Raw genomic sequence first — 19,558 nt, forward strand, 5'->3', positions numbered from 1 at the left:
AGTGGCCCACGTGTGAAAGTACGTTGAGAGGTGTGCACACTGGTCATAATGGTGCAGTTACTGCAGCCTCTGAACAATCCACTACATGACTAAAATTATATTAAAATCTGTTCATAATTAATAAAGAAAGAAAATCCTAGGCAAAGACTCAATATTCCTCAAAAGACACCAAAGTACTACAGAAGACTGTAATAATTTTGCAGTTATGTGGGAATCGGATTGTAGCCTGATCAGCAGCAATAATTTATGAAGAGGTATGAAGGGGAATTCAAAGTTATAACACCACTGATATTAGAGTCAGTAGAGTCTGAGCCCCCATACATATCTGTCACAATAGTCAAAGGGTGGCCTACCTTTGAATCCGATACAACATTGTAAATGTTCAGTTTTAGGTGACAGTCTACAATATGTGTACAACTACAGTCAGTGCAAGATGGCAACTGTTGAGAGGGCAGAAGTAGAGATGGTTTTGCATCAGCAGGCGCTCTCCCAGTTTGCTCCTTGTCTTCTTTTCCTCAGGAGGAGGCTGGTGACTTGTTGCCACAAGTAGACACAGTGAAAGAATGTTCAGAATTAGTTATTTATTTCCATAAGTTTCAGTCAGTTTTTCAACTCGCTGTTGACATCGGCTGTCGACGCCTATTGAGGATTTGTGTCTTAAGTGGCCTTCAGCCCGCTTGAGGTAGCTGCTGCTGCAGCCTTTGTTCCCTGCTGTCTGCTTAATGGCAGTTCACTGACTGTGGTGGCTCCGGCACTGCCCATACAGTGAAGGCGATGCGTGTGTTGGACTTACTCATGTCAATCTGGACAGAACTCTGTCGCCTCCCATTCACCACCGCTTTTCATCATCTGCTGAAGTGAGATGACGGTTGAGGTGTAGCTGCTTAGTACGATCATCCTCTGAAGTATCAGAAACACTCATGTTCCAATCCAGGATGATAGGGAAGACCCTCTGCTACAGCGATGGACTAATGTTGAACTCTGCGACTGGTGATCATAGCGAGGCACCCAACTTTTCCAGTAGTGGTTGTCGTTGTTCAGTAGCGTGCACTAAATCTACAACACGTTACTGTAATCTGGGAATTGAGTGTGAATGTTATTCACATCATCAATCTGTCTTACCAACTGCATTACAAGCTAAAATGCTGGGGTATTTATGGAGCAATGTCATGACCGCATAGGTCTAGCTGTTATGAAGGTATCAGCCAGGGGTTCTCACTCTTCCGTGCATGCTTAATGAGTTTGTTATAGTATATGACCGGCTCATAAAAATTTTTTGTGTCAACTGTTGCTTTAGTAATAGTATTTCTTTCATCACATCACAAAGTAGGCGTGATCCCGCCTAGCTGCTCCACACCACTACATTTCTGCTGAGGTCCATTGTTTGTTTCACCGGAAGTGCCAATGTTGTGTTTTCCCCTGACCCACTCTCGGTGCTGAAATATTATTCTTCTTGCCCCTCATGTTGACACTGCCGTAATTTAAGTGAGATAGCTTTGCTCTGAGACTTTCAAAATTTTAACAGTCTGCTGCCTTCTACGAGGCTGGTCTGCAATCCCTCTCCTTCAAAAAATTTGTACCAAATTTTAGGAAAAACAAAAATCTTAATACAAAATATTTCTCTACTTACAAAATTCTTTACCAACTTAAAATTGATAAATTTCTGTGTTCTTTCTGGCACAACCCACTTAAGGGGGATCTCATGTGCGGTTTCTAAATCTGCTTGCATAATTTTGAATCTTAGGAAAAGATACACTGCACAAATCACCACTAGTATGGTGATTATACTAGTGTCCGTAAGACTAATGGTAACTGTGTTCTGCTTTCATCCATGGTGATATCCCTGAAGATGTCTTAACATTTGTTCGACAGCAATTTGCCAATTTTTTGCACCAATTAAGCTGTATATGTCCTACAGTATGGTAGCATCTGGCGTGTAGTTTACAAAGGAAACATTTTAAATAGGTAAAATTCTGAAGGGATTTTCTGTCCAATACAATGTTGGTTGTGCACTACAAATTACTGTAGTATGCATGATGGTTGTTCATAGGTGAAAGTATACTCCTGCTATAGCACATTCTGTTCCGTTGATTAATATACCACTAATCTGCAATTCCACTCATCATTCCTGTAAAAGTATCGTTTTTGTAATGGTTCACTATTACCATTTGTGGCTTGTACACAGTATAAATCCAATGATTTCCAACCCACAGAAAATGTGTTTCTGGCTTCATAACCACCTTCTTACAATTGAGTGCATTCACATTTCCTTAAAGTAGGTTTGCTTCGCAACATTGGTTATCTGTTTGAACTACTAATGCAGGACAAATAATAATAGTTTCATTAATACAACTACCAAGAGATCTACTGATAGAACTACGCACATTTTCAGTTATTTAGACACACGTAGTAGTTCATTAACCAAGAATTTAATCCATCTGTCAACAACACTCCACGCAAATGGATATGCACAAATCTTATAACATTTAAATTGTAAATTATGACTTACAGTTAGTTACAGGGACCTGTACATTAACATTAACATTAACATTAACACACACACACACACACACACACACACACACACACACACACACACACACACACAATTTATCTTGTATAAACTTGTTGCTCTCATTTATGGAAATATCATGCCACAGACACGTGGTAAATTCCTTTTTCCTCTTGAAATATTCCTTACAAAAATCTTTTTGGTGTTAACAGTGTAGTGGTTAATTGTTTATTTGTAGGATGCTGGACAGCTTCTCTAATTGAAACTTTCCTGGCAGATTAAATCCGTGTGCCGGACCGAGACTTGAACTCGGGACATATGCCTTTCGCGGGCAAGTGCTCTACCAACTGAGCTACTCAAGCACGACTCACGCCCCGTCCTCACAGCTTTACTTCTGCCAGTACCTCGTCTCCTACCTTCCCAACTTCATTATGGGAGCTTCTCTAATTATTTTTGACTTTATTCAATGGTCACAAACTGTTTGCTAATTCTCTTGTTAGCCTAGCTATCCCTACCACCCTGTGTAACATTTTCAGATGACTATGTTACACTTAAAATTCTTATTCATCGCAATAATTGTATCATTAACATATTGCAGTAATTCAATTGTTCTTTTATGCATCCTTTTTAGTTATATTTAACAATCCTCACTCCAGACCCATAATTTGTGTCATATGCCAACCCACTATTGTTCCTGTAGTGTCTTGTTACTTCTTGCACTTTAAAAATTGTACTATTCAGACTTGAAATATCATTCTCTGAAGTGTCAAACATGGTTTTTAGTAGTTTACCACCCACATTCAGCCATCCTCTCTTTCGCTATATTAGAGAATGTTTTACCCATTACTTGCTGCAACAGCTCTCTCAGCTTATCATAGCAAAACTTAAGCTAATAATTATATTGCCCCCATTTGGTGTCTTTCGCACTTCTGACATGTCTTGCAAACTTTTCACTTCATTCCTAACCTCCCAGATATTGAAGGTCAGTAACAACAACCATCTGTGATTTTTGAGGACTATATCTGGCTGCTGTGCAAACAAAACCTCTTTCCACAAACACTGGTTGACAATTCCTTCTGCTCTAATGATGAGCAAGATAATAACACTTGGTAAACTCCATCTAAGTGTCACGCTCACCATCACATTGAGGACATAATTTATATGTACTACTTCCCTCCTTAGAAAAAGGTGGGAATACAACAAAAACACCAATATTCCCAAGTACACTACATAAATCAATGAAAACAAAGAAAATATCCTATTATTACCAATGTATCTCTACATCCCTGGCTATGTATTCCTTGGTATCAACCATTACAGCCTATTCTGCAGTATTTCTTTACTCTTTTGCGTCTTAGTTCTAGTAAATGGCAATTCCCCTGATACTTGAGGAAAGGTGTGTGTGTGTGTGTGTGTGTGTGTGTGTGTGTGTGTGTGTGTGTGTGTGTGTGTGTGTGATTTTTTGTTTTTACTGCTGAATGCTATGGTTGAAAGCTTTATGTAGGTGTCTTAACTGTGCCTGTCTGCAACTTGACATGTCCTCTTTATGGTAAGTAGCAATCTATCTTTTCCTGCATTGTTACTTGTAACTTTACATTTACAGGTGACTATCTTCACCACCTGATAAGGACCCTGAAACTTCACCAAAAACTTTTTTTCCTACCCTTCGGAATGCAAGGGTTCACAAGTACTACCCAATGACCTATCCAATACTGTGGTAAATTCCTCTTACTTAACCCCACATGCTCTTTACAGTCTAGCACTTTCATGTTTGCCTGTTTTGCCCTTTGCCAGACTTCCTTTAGAATTCTTGCAAACACCTTGTCGTGTTCACCATCTTTTCCCAATTTTAGTTGAATCACACCAAATGGAGATGGCACTCTGCATCCATGTACAACCTAGTAATTTGATAACTCTATTCCTGTGCAAGTTTTTCAACCGACGACACTAACTACAAAATCTAAATATATGTCACAGTGTATGTGTTGCGAATTCATATAATGGCTTAGCATCTTTGGTTTAGCCCTATGAACTCTTTCTGTATGACCATTTGCCTGAGGGTGGAATGGACTCTTAAGTAATTTCTCAATTTTCAGGAAGCGACAACTGTTTAATGAGATCAGACATGAAATTTTGACCCATAATAATTGCTTGCAGCACCAAAATTTAAGTATCCAATGATTTACCTTAGCATGAACTACGGTGCTCGCTTTCTGGTCCGGTATTGCTATAATTACTAAATATCTCTAGAAGTAATCGATAACTGTTAACACATACTTGTTACCCGATGGACTCTCATGAAATGACCCCAAAATATCAGCTCCTATCATTTGAAATGTATAGTCGGACTCTGGCAGTCCTTATGATTTTATCTTCTCATGGCAAAAAATCAGAATGCTGCAAACATAGAATACAGTTCTTGACACACTGCTGAACATCAGCACGTTTTGTTTGCCATCAGACGCTTACTGCTACTCTTCTGTGTGTTCTCCTCTTACCCCTGTGATCTAATAATGTATGATCATGTTCTTGCTGTAATACCTCTGTTCGCAAAGCTGCTGAGACTACAGCACATGCACCACAATTTTTTGATCTGCATAATATCCCATCTTGTATGACAAACTGTGGCAGTTTGCAATACACCTGACAATCTTTTTTATTGCACTTTCTTCAGATCTTTGATATCAAATCCAGAGACTTGCAATGCCCAATCTTTTTACTAAGTGTATCAGCATTTTTGTGTTTTAACACCCAGTTCGTGGATTACATCATACTGAAATTCACTTAGTTCCAAATCACATCTTGTTAGAAGACTTGATGGAATTTTTGCCATCGTAACCATTCTAAATCTGCATCATGATTAACCAAAGTGACAGATAAAATCAAAAATAAGAAATACCATATATCAATACCAACATCTCCTTTTCAGTGGTAGAATAATTTTGCTTGGCCTTATTAAGATGATGAGAGATATATGTGATTGAGTGTTCTTTCCCATCAAGGATTTTTCCAAAAATTACTTCTACAACTATACTACATGTATCACAACACAATATGAATTCTTTTGTGAAATGTGGAAAAATTGAAACTGGATCTGAAGTTAATACATCTTTTAAATTTTGAAACACTGTCTGACACTCAGGTGTCCAGCTAAACATAACATCTTTTTGCAATAGTTTTGTTAGTGGTTGTGCCACTTCAGCACATCTCTTCATGATTTTTCTGCAGTAATTTGCTAATTCAAGGAAAGATTGTAATTGTTTAACTGTCTGAGGGACCAGAAAGTCATGTACTGCTGATGTAAAGTGTTGATTTGTCCTTATTCCAGCTCTGCTAATTATATGCCCCAGACAGTTTACTTGTGATGGTGCAAAGAGACACTTATCAATACTAAGCATAAGTCAAGCCTCTTCCAACCTTTCAAATACCATCTCCAAATGCTGAGCAAGCTCTTCTAGACTTTTAGAGAATACAATTACATCATCTAAAGAGACCATGCATTTGTTTGGCACCTCTGAGGACTCCATCTAATAAACGTTGGATATAGCTGGCACTTCCAACCCAAAAGGCACCCTACAATAATGGTAGTGACCAGAAGACACAGTAAAAGTTGTTTTATTTCTATCCTCAGGGTTTACCTCAATTTGATGGTATTTACTTCTTAAATGTAGCATTGAAAAGAACTTGCACTGACCTAAATTATTTAATGTGTTAGTGTATCCGCTATCAGTCTGCAATTTTTTAAAAAATAGGAAGGAGGAGAGTATACAGTTCCAACAAAACCAGTATTTATTTCTTCCATCTGGTGACTTTTTTAATTTAATTACTACGCTCACTGGCCATGGCCTAACACTATCTTCTATAATCCATTCTAATAATTGCCGATCCATAAACTGATTTACTAAAGACTCTAAATGCTTAGGTAACTGATACTGTCTTCCAACTACTGGTGAATGATTGTCTGTATTCTATGCTGTGTGATTGGTGTGGCAGGTAACACTTCTTGTGGATTCAACAAATCCTTATATTGTATTAGCACCAATTACAGTAACAATCTATCTTTACCCTTAAGATACTTCACTTTTTCTTCAATGCATGTATGTCAACAGTTCGCTCTGTTCTGCCTTGTACCCTAGAATTTTCAATATCTTCCTTTTCTATAGCATCTAATCTGGCTATAAGTAATCCCTTTGGAAGAGTAAGTTCATCTTCCCCAACGTTATCCATGCTTATTGGCACTGTAACCTGACACACAATAATAACCCTTGTATGCATTATACATCTACCTAAAAAAACAATGCTGCTCATCCAACATGTTATTAATTGCTAGTAGTTCTACGAAACACCCTTTGGAACATTAATATTACTGGTACCCAGTAGTGCGCAAGCAATCAACACCAGGCTTGTGCTAGAAGTCACTTTTGTGCAATCAGGCAATAGAGTGCAAACATTATGTACACCATCGATCCGTGTGACTGACTGCCTTATAAGCTAAAATGCAGGGGTATTTATGGAGTGAAGTAGAGTCTAATGTTTACCCGACATCACTTGTTATGACCGCATAGTTCTTGCTATTATGAAAGTACCAGCAGTTTTCACTCTGCCGTCCTTGCTTAAAGAGTTTGTTATAGTACAGGACTGTTTTGTAAAAGTTCTTGGTACGTGTTGATGCATTAGAGATAGTGTTTCTTTCCTCACGTAATGAAGGTGATGTGATACTGAAAAGCTGCTCTGCTCCACTACATTTTTGCTGAGGTCTGCCGTCTGGTTTGCCTGAAACGCTAATGTTATGTTTTCCTCTGACCAGCTCTCTCAGTGGTGAAAAGTTATTCTTCATGCCCGCCTCATGTTGACACCACCTTAATACAAGCGAGATAGCTTTGCTCTGGAACTTAAAAAAAGTTAACCATTTGTTGTCTTGTATAAGGTTGGCATGCAACATTAGGCAAAAAAAATCTTGTGTTGTTTTAGTGGTGTAATGATAAGTGGAGACTCAATTATGTGAACCTCAGTTATAAGAAACTGGTTATAAATTAGCCAATAAGTATGGTGTAGGTACTTCTGAGATAAGTGATATAGAGAAGAATACAGATTCAATTCTGACGAACACCTGCGAACTTGATAGTGAAGACTGGAGTCACTCCTATTCTTCTGAGGAGATTCTTGAAAAGTTAAGCAGATTCCTATGTTATATATTTAAAAACAAAGATGATGTGACTTACCATACGAAAGCGCTGGCAGGTCGATAGAAACACAAACAGACACATACATGTTTGTGTATATGTATGTGTCTGTGTTTCTATCGACCTGCCAGCGCTTTCGTATGGTAAGTCACATCATCTTTGTTTTTAAATATATTTTTCCCGCGTGGAATGTTTCCCTCTATTTATTCCTATGTTATATTGTTGATTGTGTTTAATTAAACTCGTAGCTTGACTTTTATGGGTTCACACACCTTTTATTTTATCTGTTATTACTTATATATTGTAATTTCATGTACTGGGACATTCCATGATCTTTGAGATTTGCTCCTCAATTTGACCCTATGGAACTAGATGTGTAAATAAATAAATAAATCAAGAAGTGATGAATAAACTGAAAAATGAACTTGTGGAATAAACTCTGTACTACTGATTTTTACAGGAACGATCACCTTGACATTATGTATTAATGGTAGAAGGATAATCATATGACAACATACACAAAAGATAACCATATGTGGATGATATACATTGTCTTTCTAGAGTTAATAATTAGAAAAAAAATTGCTTTTCTTCATCATTCAGTTATCCAGATTTTTGATCATTCAAATGACATGACAATAATTAATCCGGATAATGAAGTCTCCACTGTACTGTGTTCCTTGTTGTTTATCACTGATACTGAACTGCTACCATCACGGAGTGTGAAGCAGTATAGAAGTGTTATCTGCATACAGTGTCTTATATTATAAGTAGTAGCATAACTGCTTATTAATCAAGGTAACTCATGTATGTCAACTGAAAACAACTGGCCACATAACTATTAAACAACCATACAGTAAGTGGCAAAAATAGTGCATCATTTACAACAGGAAATGTCGAATGTATGTATAATATGTAATAATACAGACTGCTCTACTGTTCCATCCATCAGCTGGTGGAGAAGAACCACGACCAACAATGACTTAAGGAATAATAGAGGCAGTGCACTTTTGTTAGGTACCAGGAACGTTACCTATGAAAAGGGACTGATAAGTACCTGCAACATTATAGTTAACATAATTTTGTAATTTAATTTTCCAGTATTTTACTGTCCCCCATTTCTTTTTTAACAGCTCATCTGATAATGACTTGCTAACTTGCTAAGAAATCACAATAGTTTTTGCATACCAGAGGCGGGAAAAAATATCAGCAATGTTACCAGCCTTAGTCTTAACTACAAAACTGTGACTTCATGTGGAGAAATTTGTAAGTGAGAGTCACATGACAACTGTAAAAGTGCAATTAAAAGAAAAAGTAAGTTGGTAATCGTGATCAAAGCTGTGTGTATGTACAAACACTGGTAGACAAATAATATTAAGATGGCTACAATATGCACCATGGAATTACAAAATTCGGAAACTTACTATCTGTACAGTGATTCCAGAATGAAAAGCTAGTATGGTGATACATATTTGTTGCAGCCATGAAGTCTAGAAATGAAGCTGAAAGTTCACAAGTAGTGCAGTAGCTGTGGCTTATGCTATTCATCATCTTCAGGCACAATGTGTTGAGATTATGTGAAAGACACAGCAACTATAAAATATATTGTGAAAGGTAATGCCAAGTGATACTGGATGACATTTCAACAACTGTAAACAGCCATTGTGGTCCAGCAAATAAAATTGTGCAAGAAGTGCTCTAATTTCACAAAGTAGCTTCAAAATTGGTGCCCCGGCAGTTGACTACCGAACTGAAATAGTGATGCGTGTCAATAATTTCTATGATGCGCTGAACAAGGTGAAGCTTCTCTTCATGAAATGGGTTTGAAACCTGAGTCCACTAGCACAGACCAGAAATATAATGACCAAGGAATGGCACTCAGCCTCACAATCCAAATGAAACAAGTATAAAATACAGCATGGAAGATTATAGCAACCTCTTTCTGGGATGAAAAGGAGGTTACACAGAGGCACTGTAAGTCATGAAGATTCATTGTCTCTCACGCAATAAACAAATACGCCCTAAAAGACATCCAGACACTACAATCTAATTAAAACAACAGTTTGCTATCTGCAAGTGCACTGCTGCAACATGACAATTCATGATTTCATACAACCAAACAACAGTTCTGGCCATTACAGATGTAAGGTTTGGGTGCCTTCTGCATTCATCTTACTCAAGACCCTAACACATTTAAGAAATAGAAGTAATTGTTGCCATTCATTACTAACAACAGGTACACAACACAACACCTTTCATGTAAAATGTGTGTTAACATTACGTGAAATCCAAAACACTATCTCTTACTCAGTAAAGTACAGAACTACTCCAATGCAGCATTACATGCATAAAAGTTATTTAGAAAAAAAAGTAGTTTCCTATGTTTATATTATGAGACATGTCTGTACTTTATTCATGCTCTATTTCTTTAAAGTTGATGAATTATGTATAAAAATGAAATCTCATACATCAACAGTGTGTGTGAGAAATGACACATACCTGACTTATAACGGCATGGTTCAACACCGTGGTAGACCATCTTGCAGTACACACAAAAAACATAATTGCAAGCTGGGCATGTCGCCATTTTCTCATCAGGATCACGTGTTGTTGGGTACTGGCAAAAGGACCTCGGACAATAAATTACATCCTCCATTGAATCTAACATAGCGTTTAGAAGCACAGAATCATATTTTTGAAATAATTCTCGGCTCACAAGTTCCTGCACCTAAAATGAAGAAAGGAAGTCTTTTTTTTGAACTTTTAAAGAGTCTACACATTAAATCTACAATATTTTGTTCCTACAATGTGTGGTTTTATTACAATATGCTTGTGCATTCGCATAAAATGTTGTGAAAATTAATAAACAAACAGTGTGAGTGCAAAGACTTCTCACTACTGCCAACTTCAATGACTTAATACAGAATACAGTAGTTCTGCAGGGCTCATTATGAATTTGATATTTCATTTCACTGTGCTTCGTTTCTTCAACATCTGGGTAAAGGAGCATTTCCTAATTCACTGAGGGCACTATCTACCTGTACACTTCTAATTTCATGTACCAGGCACCATAAAACATGTCTTCCAACTACAGTGCTAGAGGGAGTCAGATTTAGCAAAATTTGTTTCCTGCCGGAGAACGTACTAATTCAAGAGTATTAGCAACTGAAATGTAATTGACCAAAAGCATTTTCATTTAATAAATGACTTTTCTGATTTCTGATTATTTTAAAGAAGCATTTCATTTTTGCATCCTGCTGCAATAATGACAGTACTGGAATTTATATTTCAAAAGCTTAGGCAACAAACAAGAAATGAGTCATCTCCCTTGTGCCACCAATCCTTCAGTAACAAATTCTGTAAGGGAACAAATTGCATAAATGCAAGAAAGCCACACTAGAGAAGATAAAGTCAGTAACTCATAAGTGTGAAATTCGTACATCCAGAATTTCCAAACTAGAGACAGTGAAGGACATCAAAAATCATTTGTTGCCCTAAAAATGAGCAACCAAATCATTGAAGTCATTATGATATTTAATTACAGACAAGTTAAAGCAAAGGACAAGAAACTGAGTTATGTGCCCTGAACACAGTTAGAAAACAGTGTCATTGGCACCACTGATATTGATATCGACCTCTGTTACTGTTCCACAGTCAAGAGTTCTGTTTCATGCTATACTTAACACAAAACTGGTTTCTCTTAAATTTTTGGAAAGGAGATTTGGTAATTGTTGGCTGCCCACAATTCCAGCTCTTTATGGGAACCTATATGACTGAACAATTAAAAAACACGTGGAAATTGTTCCAAAGGTATATACCAATATATATGTATGTCTGTGCAATCTAGTGAGCATACCTTCTTTGTCTTTTAGCGTATGTATTTTGTTCAGCTCTTCTCATTCGTATAATTTTGAATTTTACCCTGGCTGTTTCGAGCCAGATAATGTCTCTATATAGAGATGTGGGTTGCACCATACTTTTAACTGTTTATTGACAATTTTGCAGTCAATAATACTTTGTATCCATCAACAGTAAGTATATTTGCTTATATCTTTTGTCTGAAATAAAATTAGTTATTTTACTTTTTAAAACAGTTGTTCCTATCAATAGAATTGTGTCTGCTGTACGGATTCCTAATAGAGCTTGTTTTCACTTTTCTTTTTCACGTAGGTGCAGATAGTAGTCTAACAGTGTACTTTCCCCTCTGTTTTCAGATCTGCTAAATTATTCTTCCATGACCACTATATTAGCCTTACCTCTAATTTAATACCTCTTTGGATTCTTAGTCCCTAGCCCTCTTCTGCTAAGCAGTAATTAAAATGTTAATTTTGCACAGTTCCATGGTGTTTTATTTCTCTCTGGTTCAATGGCAATAACCAACATTCCATAGCATTACTTTAAAGGCTGGATTAACCCTTTTGCTGCAGTGAATTTTATCACCCTGAGATCCATCAAGTCCTTTGACTTAGGAGTAGGAAAATTTAAAGCTGAAAATAATATCAATGTTTTGCAGAACCCCTGATGGACCTGGGCTTTCTATTGAGAGTTTTTTCTAACTGCATTTGGAAGGCCTCCATTTTAGGGCACTGATGACATCCTCCCTCCCTGCTTGTACCCTCTCTATTTGCTACACTTCTGAAGAACTGCACTGCCTTGAGAATACAGTGAAAATATGGAAGTGTAATTTGTAAGCAAGTTTACTAAGCAATAGTACACAGGCATTTCCCAGGGTTTTATCGTTCTTGCCCGTGTGCCATAATCAAGTCTCTTGATACTGTACCAATCTCGAGGAAGTAGAAAAAGGGAAATTTAATAAAATGCATTCCTGTGGAAAACAGAATAATTTCATGTCCCAATGAAGAAACTAAACGATAGTAAGTGTAGAAAAACTTTCTAGCAGTAACTAAAAAAGGCATTAAACACTTCAAAATTATCTGCAATTGTAAGAGGTAAAACAACACAATTTAAAATCCTGATTGAACTGCTTAATAAATAACATGTTACTAATCGTAAATAAAAAAACGTACCTGTGCAGGTGTCGCTTCTGAGGTGCATTTATCCTCAGGGCAGGCTATATGATGGACAGTGCCCTCTTTGATGCGGACTTCAAGGTACGAGGAGATGCAATTGCGACAAAACACATGACCACATGGGTCAAACTTTGTGCTCTGTGCACCCACTTTATCCTTCAAAAATAAGAAAGTATGCTTATAACATATTGCAAACACTGATTTTTACACAGGGATAGGACTCACGTGGCAAGAGGGTTGGGAGTGGATATGATGTACGGATGTACCACAAAATTGTGTAGATTCTATGGGATGTGTGGCAGAATACCACTCTGGGAGGAATGAAAAGGATGGTGGGCAGGATGTTCCTCATTTCTGGACATGATGAGAAATACACAAAGGGTATTAGCAATTGCATTTTTGATGTCTGGTGGTGACTGTACACACACCACATTCTTCAACTCTAATGGAAAATTCAAGGTATAAAATTATCTAGTGTCAGAAGAAGAAACTCCACAATGAACTAAGGTAGAACACAGATAGGCATTTTATTAAGTATGTAAGATGCTAATAAAGAAAATAAATAAAAAAATAAGTAAAAGGGAGGAGGAAGAAGAAGAAGAAAGAAAAGAAAAAGACTGTGAAGGTAGCCAAACAAAGTTATAATGTTCTAGATGTGTTAAGTACCATTTCTTTCAAAAGTGATTTTATTCGCTCTAAATCTGCAACATCCATGCGAGTATTTTATACTACTGACAATCAATGTGGAATTACATCAGTTTAATGTGCAATAGTTGCATACTGTTTGTTGTGTTGTGGGTACTTACAGCATTTTTAGGTCACAACTGTACTGTCTATACATTCCATTGTATGTGGAGAAAAATGGGGAGAGTTGTGCAGCATTTAACTGCACAAATAAATTCAGGAGTGGAACCAGTATTACCTTCCACAGGTATGTGGATATGTTTGGATGTTTTATATTTGGGACTTCATCATAGCACTTACATTTTCAGAAGGGCTACATCACTGACTTTACATTGTTTCATCGGTAGCTGTTATTTTTTGACAGTACTGGTGGAAATGAGGCTCCAAACATTTCAGATCCTGGTGCTATAACATAGCTTAGATATTGGTAAGACGACCACACGATCAGGTATCAGGGCAATATTGTAGTGTAACAGATGCCAGAACACTCACTCATGTGAAGCTAAATACATTAAATTTTGAAAATTTGGAGCACTAAACAACGAAATACTATGATTCACGCCCATGCTAAAGTAATAAGCAGCACTTAGTTGTGAATAAACAGTTATGGCAAATTTCTTGTTGCAAGTAAAAAAAAAAAAAAAAAAAAAAAAAATCCGTTAGCTGAAATTGCTTGCTGTTTGTTTATAGATTAAATTCCTTTCTTGTAGTTATACAGGGTGGTCGATTGATAGTGACCGGGCCAAATATCTCACGAAATAAGCATCAAACGAAAAAACTACAAAGAACAAAACTCGTCTAGCTTGAAGGGGGAAACCAGATGACACTGTGGTTGGCCAGCTAGATGGTGCTGCCGTAGGTCAAATGGATATCAACTGCATTTTTTTAAAATAGGAACCCCCATTTTTTATTACATATTCGTGTAGTACGTAAAGAAATATGAATGTTTCAGTTGGACCACTTTTTTTGCTTTGTGATAGATAGCACTGTAATAGTCACAAACGTATAAGTAGGTGGTATCACGTAACATTCCGCCAGTGCGGACGGTATTTGCTTCGTGATACATTACTCGTGTTAAAATGGACCGTTTACCAATTGCGGAAAAGGTCGATATCGTGTTGGTGTATGGCTATTGTGATGAAAATGCCCAACGGGCATGTGCTATGTATGCTGCTTGGTATCCTGGACGACATCATTCAAGTGTCCGGACCGGTCGCCGGATAGTTACGTTATTTAAGGAAACAGGAAGTGTTCAGCCACATGTGTAACATCAACCATGACCTGCAACAAATGATGATGCCCAAGTAGGTGTTTTAGCTGCTGTCACGGATAATCAGCACATAAGTAGCAGACAAATTGCGCGAGTATCGGAATCTCAAAAACGTCGGTGTTGAGAATGCTTCATCAACATCGATTGCACCCGTACCATATTTCTGTCCACCAGGAATTGCATGGCGACGACTTTGAACGTTGTATACAGTTCTGTCACTGGGCACAAGAGAAATTACGGAACGATGACAGATTTTTTGCATGCGTTCTATTTAGTGACGAAGCATCATTCACCAGCAGCGGTAACAAAAACCGGCATAATATGCACTATTGGGAAACGGAAAATCCACGATGGCTGCGACAAGTGGAACATCAGCGACGTTGGCGGGTTAATGTATGTTGCGCTATTATGGGAGGAAGGATAATTGGCCCCCATTTTATCGATGGCAATCTAAATGGTGCAATGTATGCTGATTTCTTACATAATGTTCTACATATGTTACTACAAGATGTTTCACTGCATGACAGAATGACGATGTACTTCCAACATGATGGATGTCCAGCACATAGCTCACATGCAATTGAAGCGGTATTTAATAGCATATTTCATGACAGGTGGATTGGTTGTCGAAGCACCATACCACGGCCCGCATGTTCAACGGACCAGACTTCCCCGGATTTCTTTCGGTGGGGAAAGTTGGAGGATATTTGCTATCGTGATCCACCGACAACACCTGACAACATGCATCAGCATATTGTCAATGCATGTGTGAACATTACGGAAGGTGAACTACTCGCTGTTGAGAGGAACATCGTTACAGGTATTGCCGAGTGCACTGAGGTTGACGGACATCATACTGTGCATTTATTGCATTAATATGGTATTTACAGGTAATCACGCTGTAACACCATGCGTTCTCAGAAATGATAAGTTCACAAAGGTACATGTATCACATTGGAACAACCGAAATAAAATGTTCAAACATACCTACATTCTGTATTTTAATTTAAAAAAAACCTACCTGTTACCAACTGTTCATCTAAAATTGTGAGCCATATGTTTGTGACTATTACAGCACCACCTATAAAAAAAAAAAAAAAAAAAAAAGAGTGGCCCAACTACAACATTCATATTTCGTTACGTACTACACAAATATGTAATAAAAAACGGGGGTTCCTATTTAAAAAAACGCAGTTGATATCCATTTGATGTACGGCAGCGCCATCTAGCGGGCCAACCATAGCGCCGTCTGGTTTCCCCCTTCAAGCTAGACAAGTTTCGTTCTTTGTAGTTTTTTTGTTTGACGCTTATTTCGTGAGATATTTGGCCCAGTCACAATCAATGGACCATCCTGTATACTTAAATGAGACAACATGGGGGGAGGGGGCAGGGGCAAGGGGGGGGGGGGGGGAGAGGAGAGAGAGAGAGAGAGAGAGAGAGAGAGAGAGAGAGAGAGAGAGAGATAAAGGAAAGAAGGACTTGCTTCCTACGTTACTGTTTATACCACACCACCATACACATTTTTTTCCGATTTGTGCAATGATACTACAGACTGATTATCTTTATTTTGTATTGTTTACAAGTCTTAAGACATTTACATTTAGTCATTGTTCATCAACTATTATAGCACAATATCTCTGTTGGACTTAGCCCGTTTACACGGAGTAACGTAATGCTTGAGACATCTTCTGCTCTCAAATCTTTAGTTTTCTGTTTCTTAAAACATGGTTGCTAATTCATATGTCACACAATTTTTTTGTTATATCTGAAAACATTACTTTTGGTCCTTAGCACATTTAAAATGAGAGACCTTCAAATGATAAACAGTAAGTATAAGAGTGTTTAAAATAATTCTTCATAAATGTAACAGAGGCAGATGGTGTTTTAGTGGAGTATCTGTGTAAAGTAAATCCCTTTGGACTTCATCACAAAGCTGAACATCTTGCCCACTTTTGAAAATTTTTGATAAAGGCTGTGGGAAATTTTACTGTATTAGCCAAGCACCCTTTTTTTCAAGAGGCTTCTTGAGCAAATTTTTTAAACATATTCTGACTAATCATAATCACAAATTGTTTTACTAACAAAGAATCTGCCTAAAATGTTAACATTACACCTATTCTAAATTTATGCCATTTATTGATTGTCTGTGTTTTGATAATACCAGGAGAAATCAATTAAATGGTTTACATTAAACGGACCATTTGTTTTATAATTTTACACTTGCTAACCCTGTCATCTGTGATACCACTATTTTTTATCATCATCATCATCATCATCATCATCATACCACAGCTGTGAAATTTATATCCTCATTGTCACAAATATTTGTCTGTTTCTACCACATATGTGGCAATTTCGGAGGTTTTGGTTACTGCGGGACCTGAGAACACAGCTGGTTCTATCTGAACACTTATGGAATTTCATTTCTGTGACAATGTGAGTATTCGACAGTGTCTCTTGCTTCCAAACTTATTGTCTGCTTGCAGCAATGATCTCTTTGGCTGCGTAGAACCATGCACACCCTTTCGTTCCTTTCATATGTCACGGTGACTGTCGACAACATTGCAGCATGAAACACATAACTACACCACTGGCACCAATTTAAATTTTTACTGTCTCCTGCAGAAATGAATACGTACTACTGTCCAATTTTAAAGTCAATTCAATTCCAACAACACATGGATTCAGGCAAACTGCAGTTTAAACGTGATAGATGTTCCTAAAAAGACAAAGTACACAGTACACATTCCCATGGTTGGTAACATGACTTTATTTGCTGTCTGCTCATACACCCCCCCCCCCCCCCCCAACTCATTTAGTTTTTAGTGGAGCTTGTGTCGCTGTTTACCCTCCAACCATTCTGTAACTGTGTGCTTCAGCAAGTGCAAAACATGCACAGCAATATCTCCAAGGAAGCGAGTTGTATGTAAGAACAGCTACTAATACATAAACAAATGATTGTAATCACGATTCAGTCCAATTTTCGAACATTTCCTCATCCCGCAATCTACTAATGTCTGTTGGTACTATTTTCACAATGGGTCTTAGCACTGTAATTTATTCTTGTGACAACAACAAGTCCATCTAGCATGATTTATTTCACTTGTTAGACATGTCATTCTGAGTTAAGTTTACTTTTTTCATCTTTATGTCACCATCGTATTCTAAAGCCAACTGAAAGGTGGTAATGTTTTTACCCAGTATTCTAATACGCAAACAGCGAGTGAATTTCTCATTTGCACATCACTTAGTAAATCATTACAGTCTCTCAGTACGAGAATTTTCATTGCAAACCTGTTCCACTGTCAAATTTTATGCAGAACATTAGATTGTTGTACTAGGGAGTTCAAAGTTTTTCACATATTCCTTGCACTAGCACTGTCCAAATCAAATGTCACGTGACTGTTCGAGTAACATCAAGATTGTATACACTGATAAGTCAAAACATTATGGCCATCTGCTTAACAGCATGTTTGTCTGTCTTTGGAACAAAATACATCACCGATTCTTCGTATCAAGTATGTGACTGTCGGTACGATTGTGACGGTGTGTGGCATTAGATTTCTGCGCACAGGCCATGTAATTCACGTAAACAACAGACCACTTATTAGCAAATATGGTGATGGTGCCCGATAGTGACCAAGACAGGTTCCGTTGGATTTACATCAGGCTGCCGAGACATCAATACGAGTTCACTAAAGTGCTCTTCAAACCAATGTATCATGATTCTGGCTCCAAGGCATGGACAATTATACTGCTAAAAGATGACATCACCATTGTGGAAGACATCAATAATTAAGGGATGCAGATGGCTTGCAGCTGTCAATGTGTCTTTGAAGACAACCACAGGTACCATGCAAATGCGGGAGAATATCTCCCGTAACATAATACTACACCCATCAGCCTGCATCTGTGGCATGCTGCACGTTTCGAGCCACCATTTACCTCAATGAAAATGTTTGTGGAGAACCATCGACCTAGTGTATCAAAAATGTGATTCAACTGAAGAGCCAACAGGCTTCCACTGATTGACGGTCGAATCCTGATGGTCCCGTGCCCACTGCGTATCATAATTGATGAGGTTGCTGGGTCAACATGTGAACACGTAGGGGTGGTCTGTTGCGGAGCTCCATCTTCAACAGTGTACAATGAACAGTGTGCTCCGAAACACTTGTGCATTCACCAGCATTGTGCTCTTATTCTGCTCAGAGTCATGTAACATATTTCCACCCCAAAACAAACTTAACAAATCTTCAATTTCCTGAACACCTTTCCACTGCTGAAAGTTTACGCTTCATGGTTTCAAAATCCTTTGACAATTGCTGTTTCGCTCCGACTGCAGTAAGAGAAAGCACAAAAAGCTTCACTTAATGTAATTGTGTTCACCAAACACATCAAGTGTGCAGAACTGGAAAATACACTTTGTGCTAACGAAATTGCAAATTTCAGCAGAGCAATATATTAGATTGTGATAACACATCAATGTGCCATGCCATCTTGTCAAATCTGGTTTAATTTTAGGTGATGGTGCAGAAAAAATTCCAAGCCCTATTGAGAGAATACTTGATATCCTAAAAAACTAGTGCCAGTTAAAGGAACTGAAAGCGAACACTGCAAAAACCATATGGAGCATTTTGAAACCAAACATGTGGAGCTTAAAATGCAGCATAATTATGAACTTATCGAGGAAACTCACTTGACTGAGTTCCTTGGGTTAAACACTGACAAGAACTTAAGCTGGAATAGGCATATTTACTTCCTATTAAATAAATCTAAGTATTTTGCTTATGCAATGGAAATACTAGCAAACGATACTGACTTTACCACTAATTAATGGTCAGAATGTAGTTAACATGAAGCTAGATACTTTAGAAAATGC

At 37.7% G+C, this 19,558-nt stretch overlaps 1 protein-coding gene across 2 annotated transcripts in view; it reads right to left on the bottom strand.

The window, feature by feature from the left end:
- The window catches only part of LOC124802922 (E3 ubiquitin-protein ligase RNF14-like), a 98,901-nt gene that overhangs the window by 13,376 nt on the left and 65,967 nt on the right, over positions 1 to 19,558 (bottom strand). For both annotated transcript variants that reach the window (XM_047263994.1, XM_047263995.1), the window contains 2 exons: positions 12,723 to 12,881; positions 10,195 to 10,423 (listed from right to left, as the gene is read on the bottom strand). In XM_047263994.1, coding sequence (XP_047119950.1) covers positions 10,195 to 10,423; positions 12,723 to 12,881 — 388 coding nt within the window. The remainder of the gene's footprint in view (positions 1 to 10,194; positions 10,424 to 12,722; positions 12,882 to 19,558) is intronic.

Source organism: Schistocerca piceifrons, chromosome 6, assembly GCF_021461385.2.
Source record: "Schistocerca piceifrons isolate TAMUIC-IGC-003096 chromosome 6, iqSchPice1.1, whole genome shotgun sequence".
NCBI lineage: Eukaryota > Metazoa > Arthropoda > Insecta > Orthoptera > Acrididae > Schistocerca > Schistocerca piceifrons.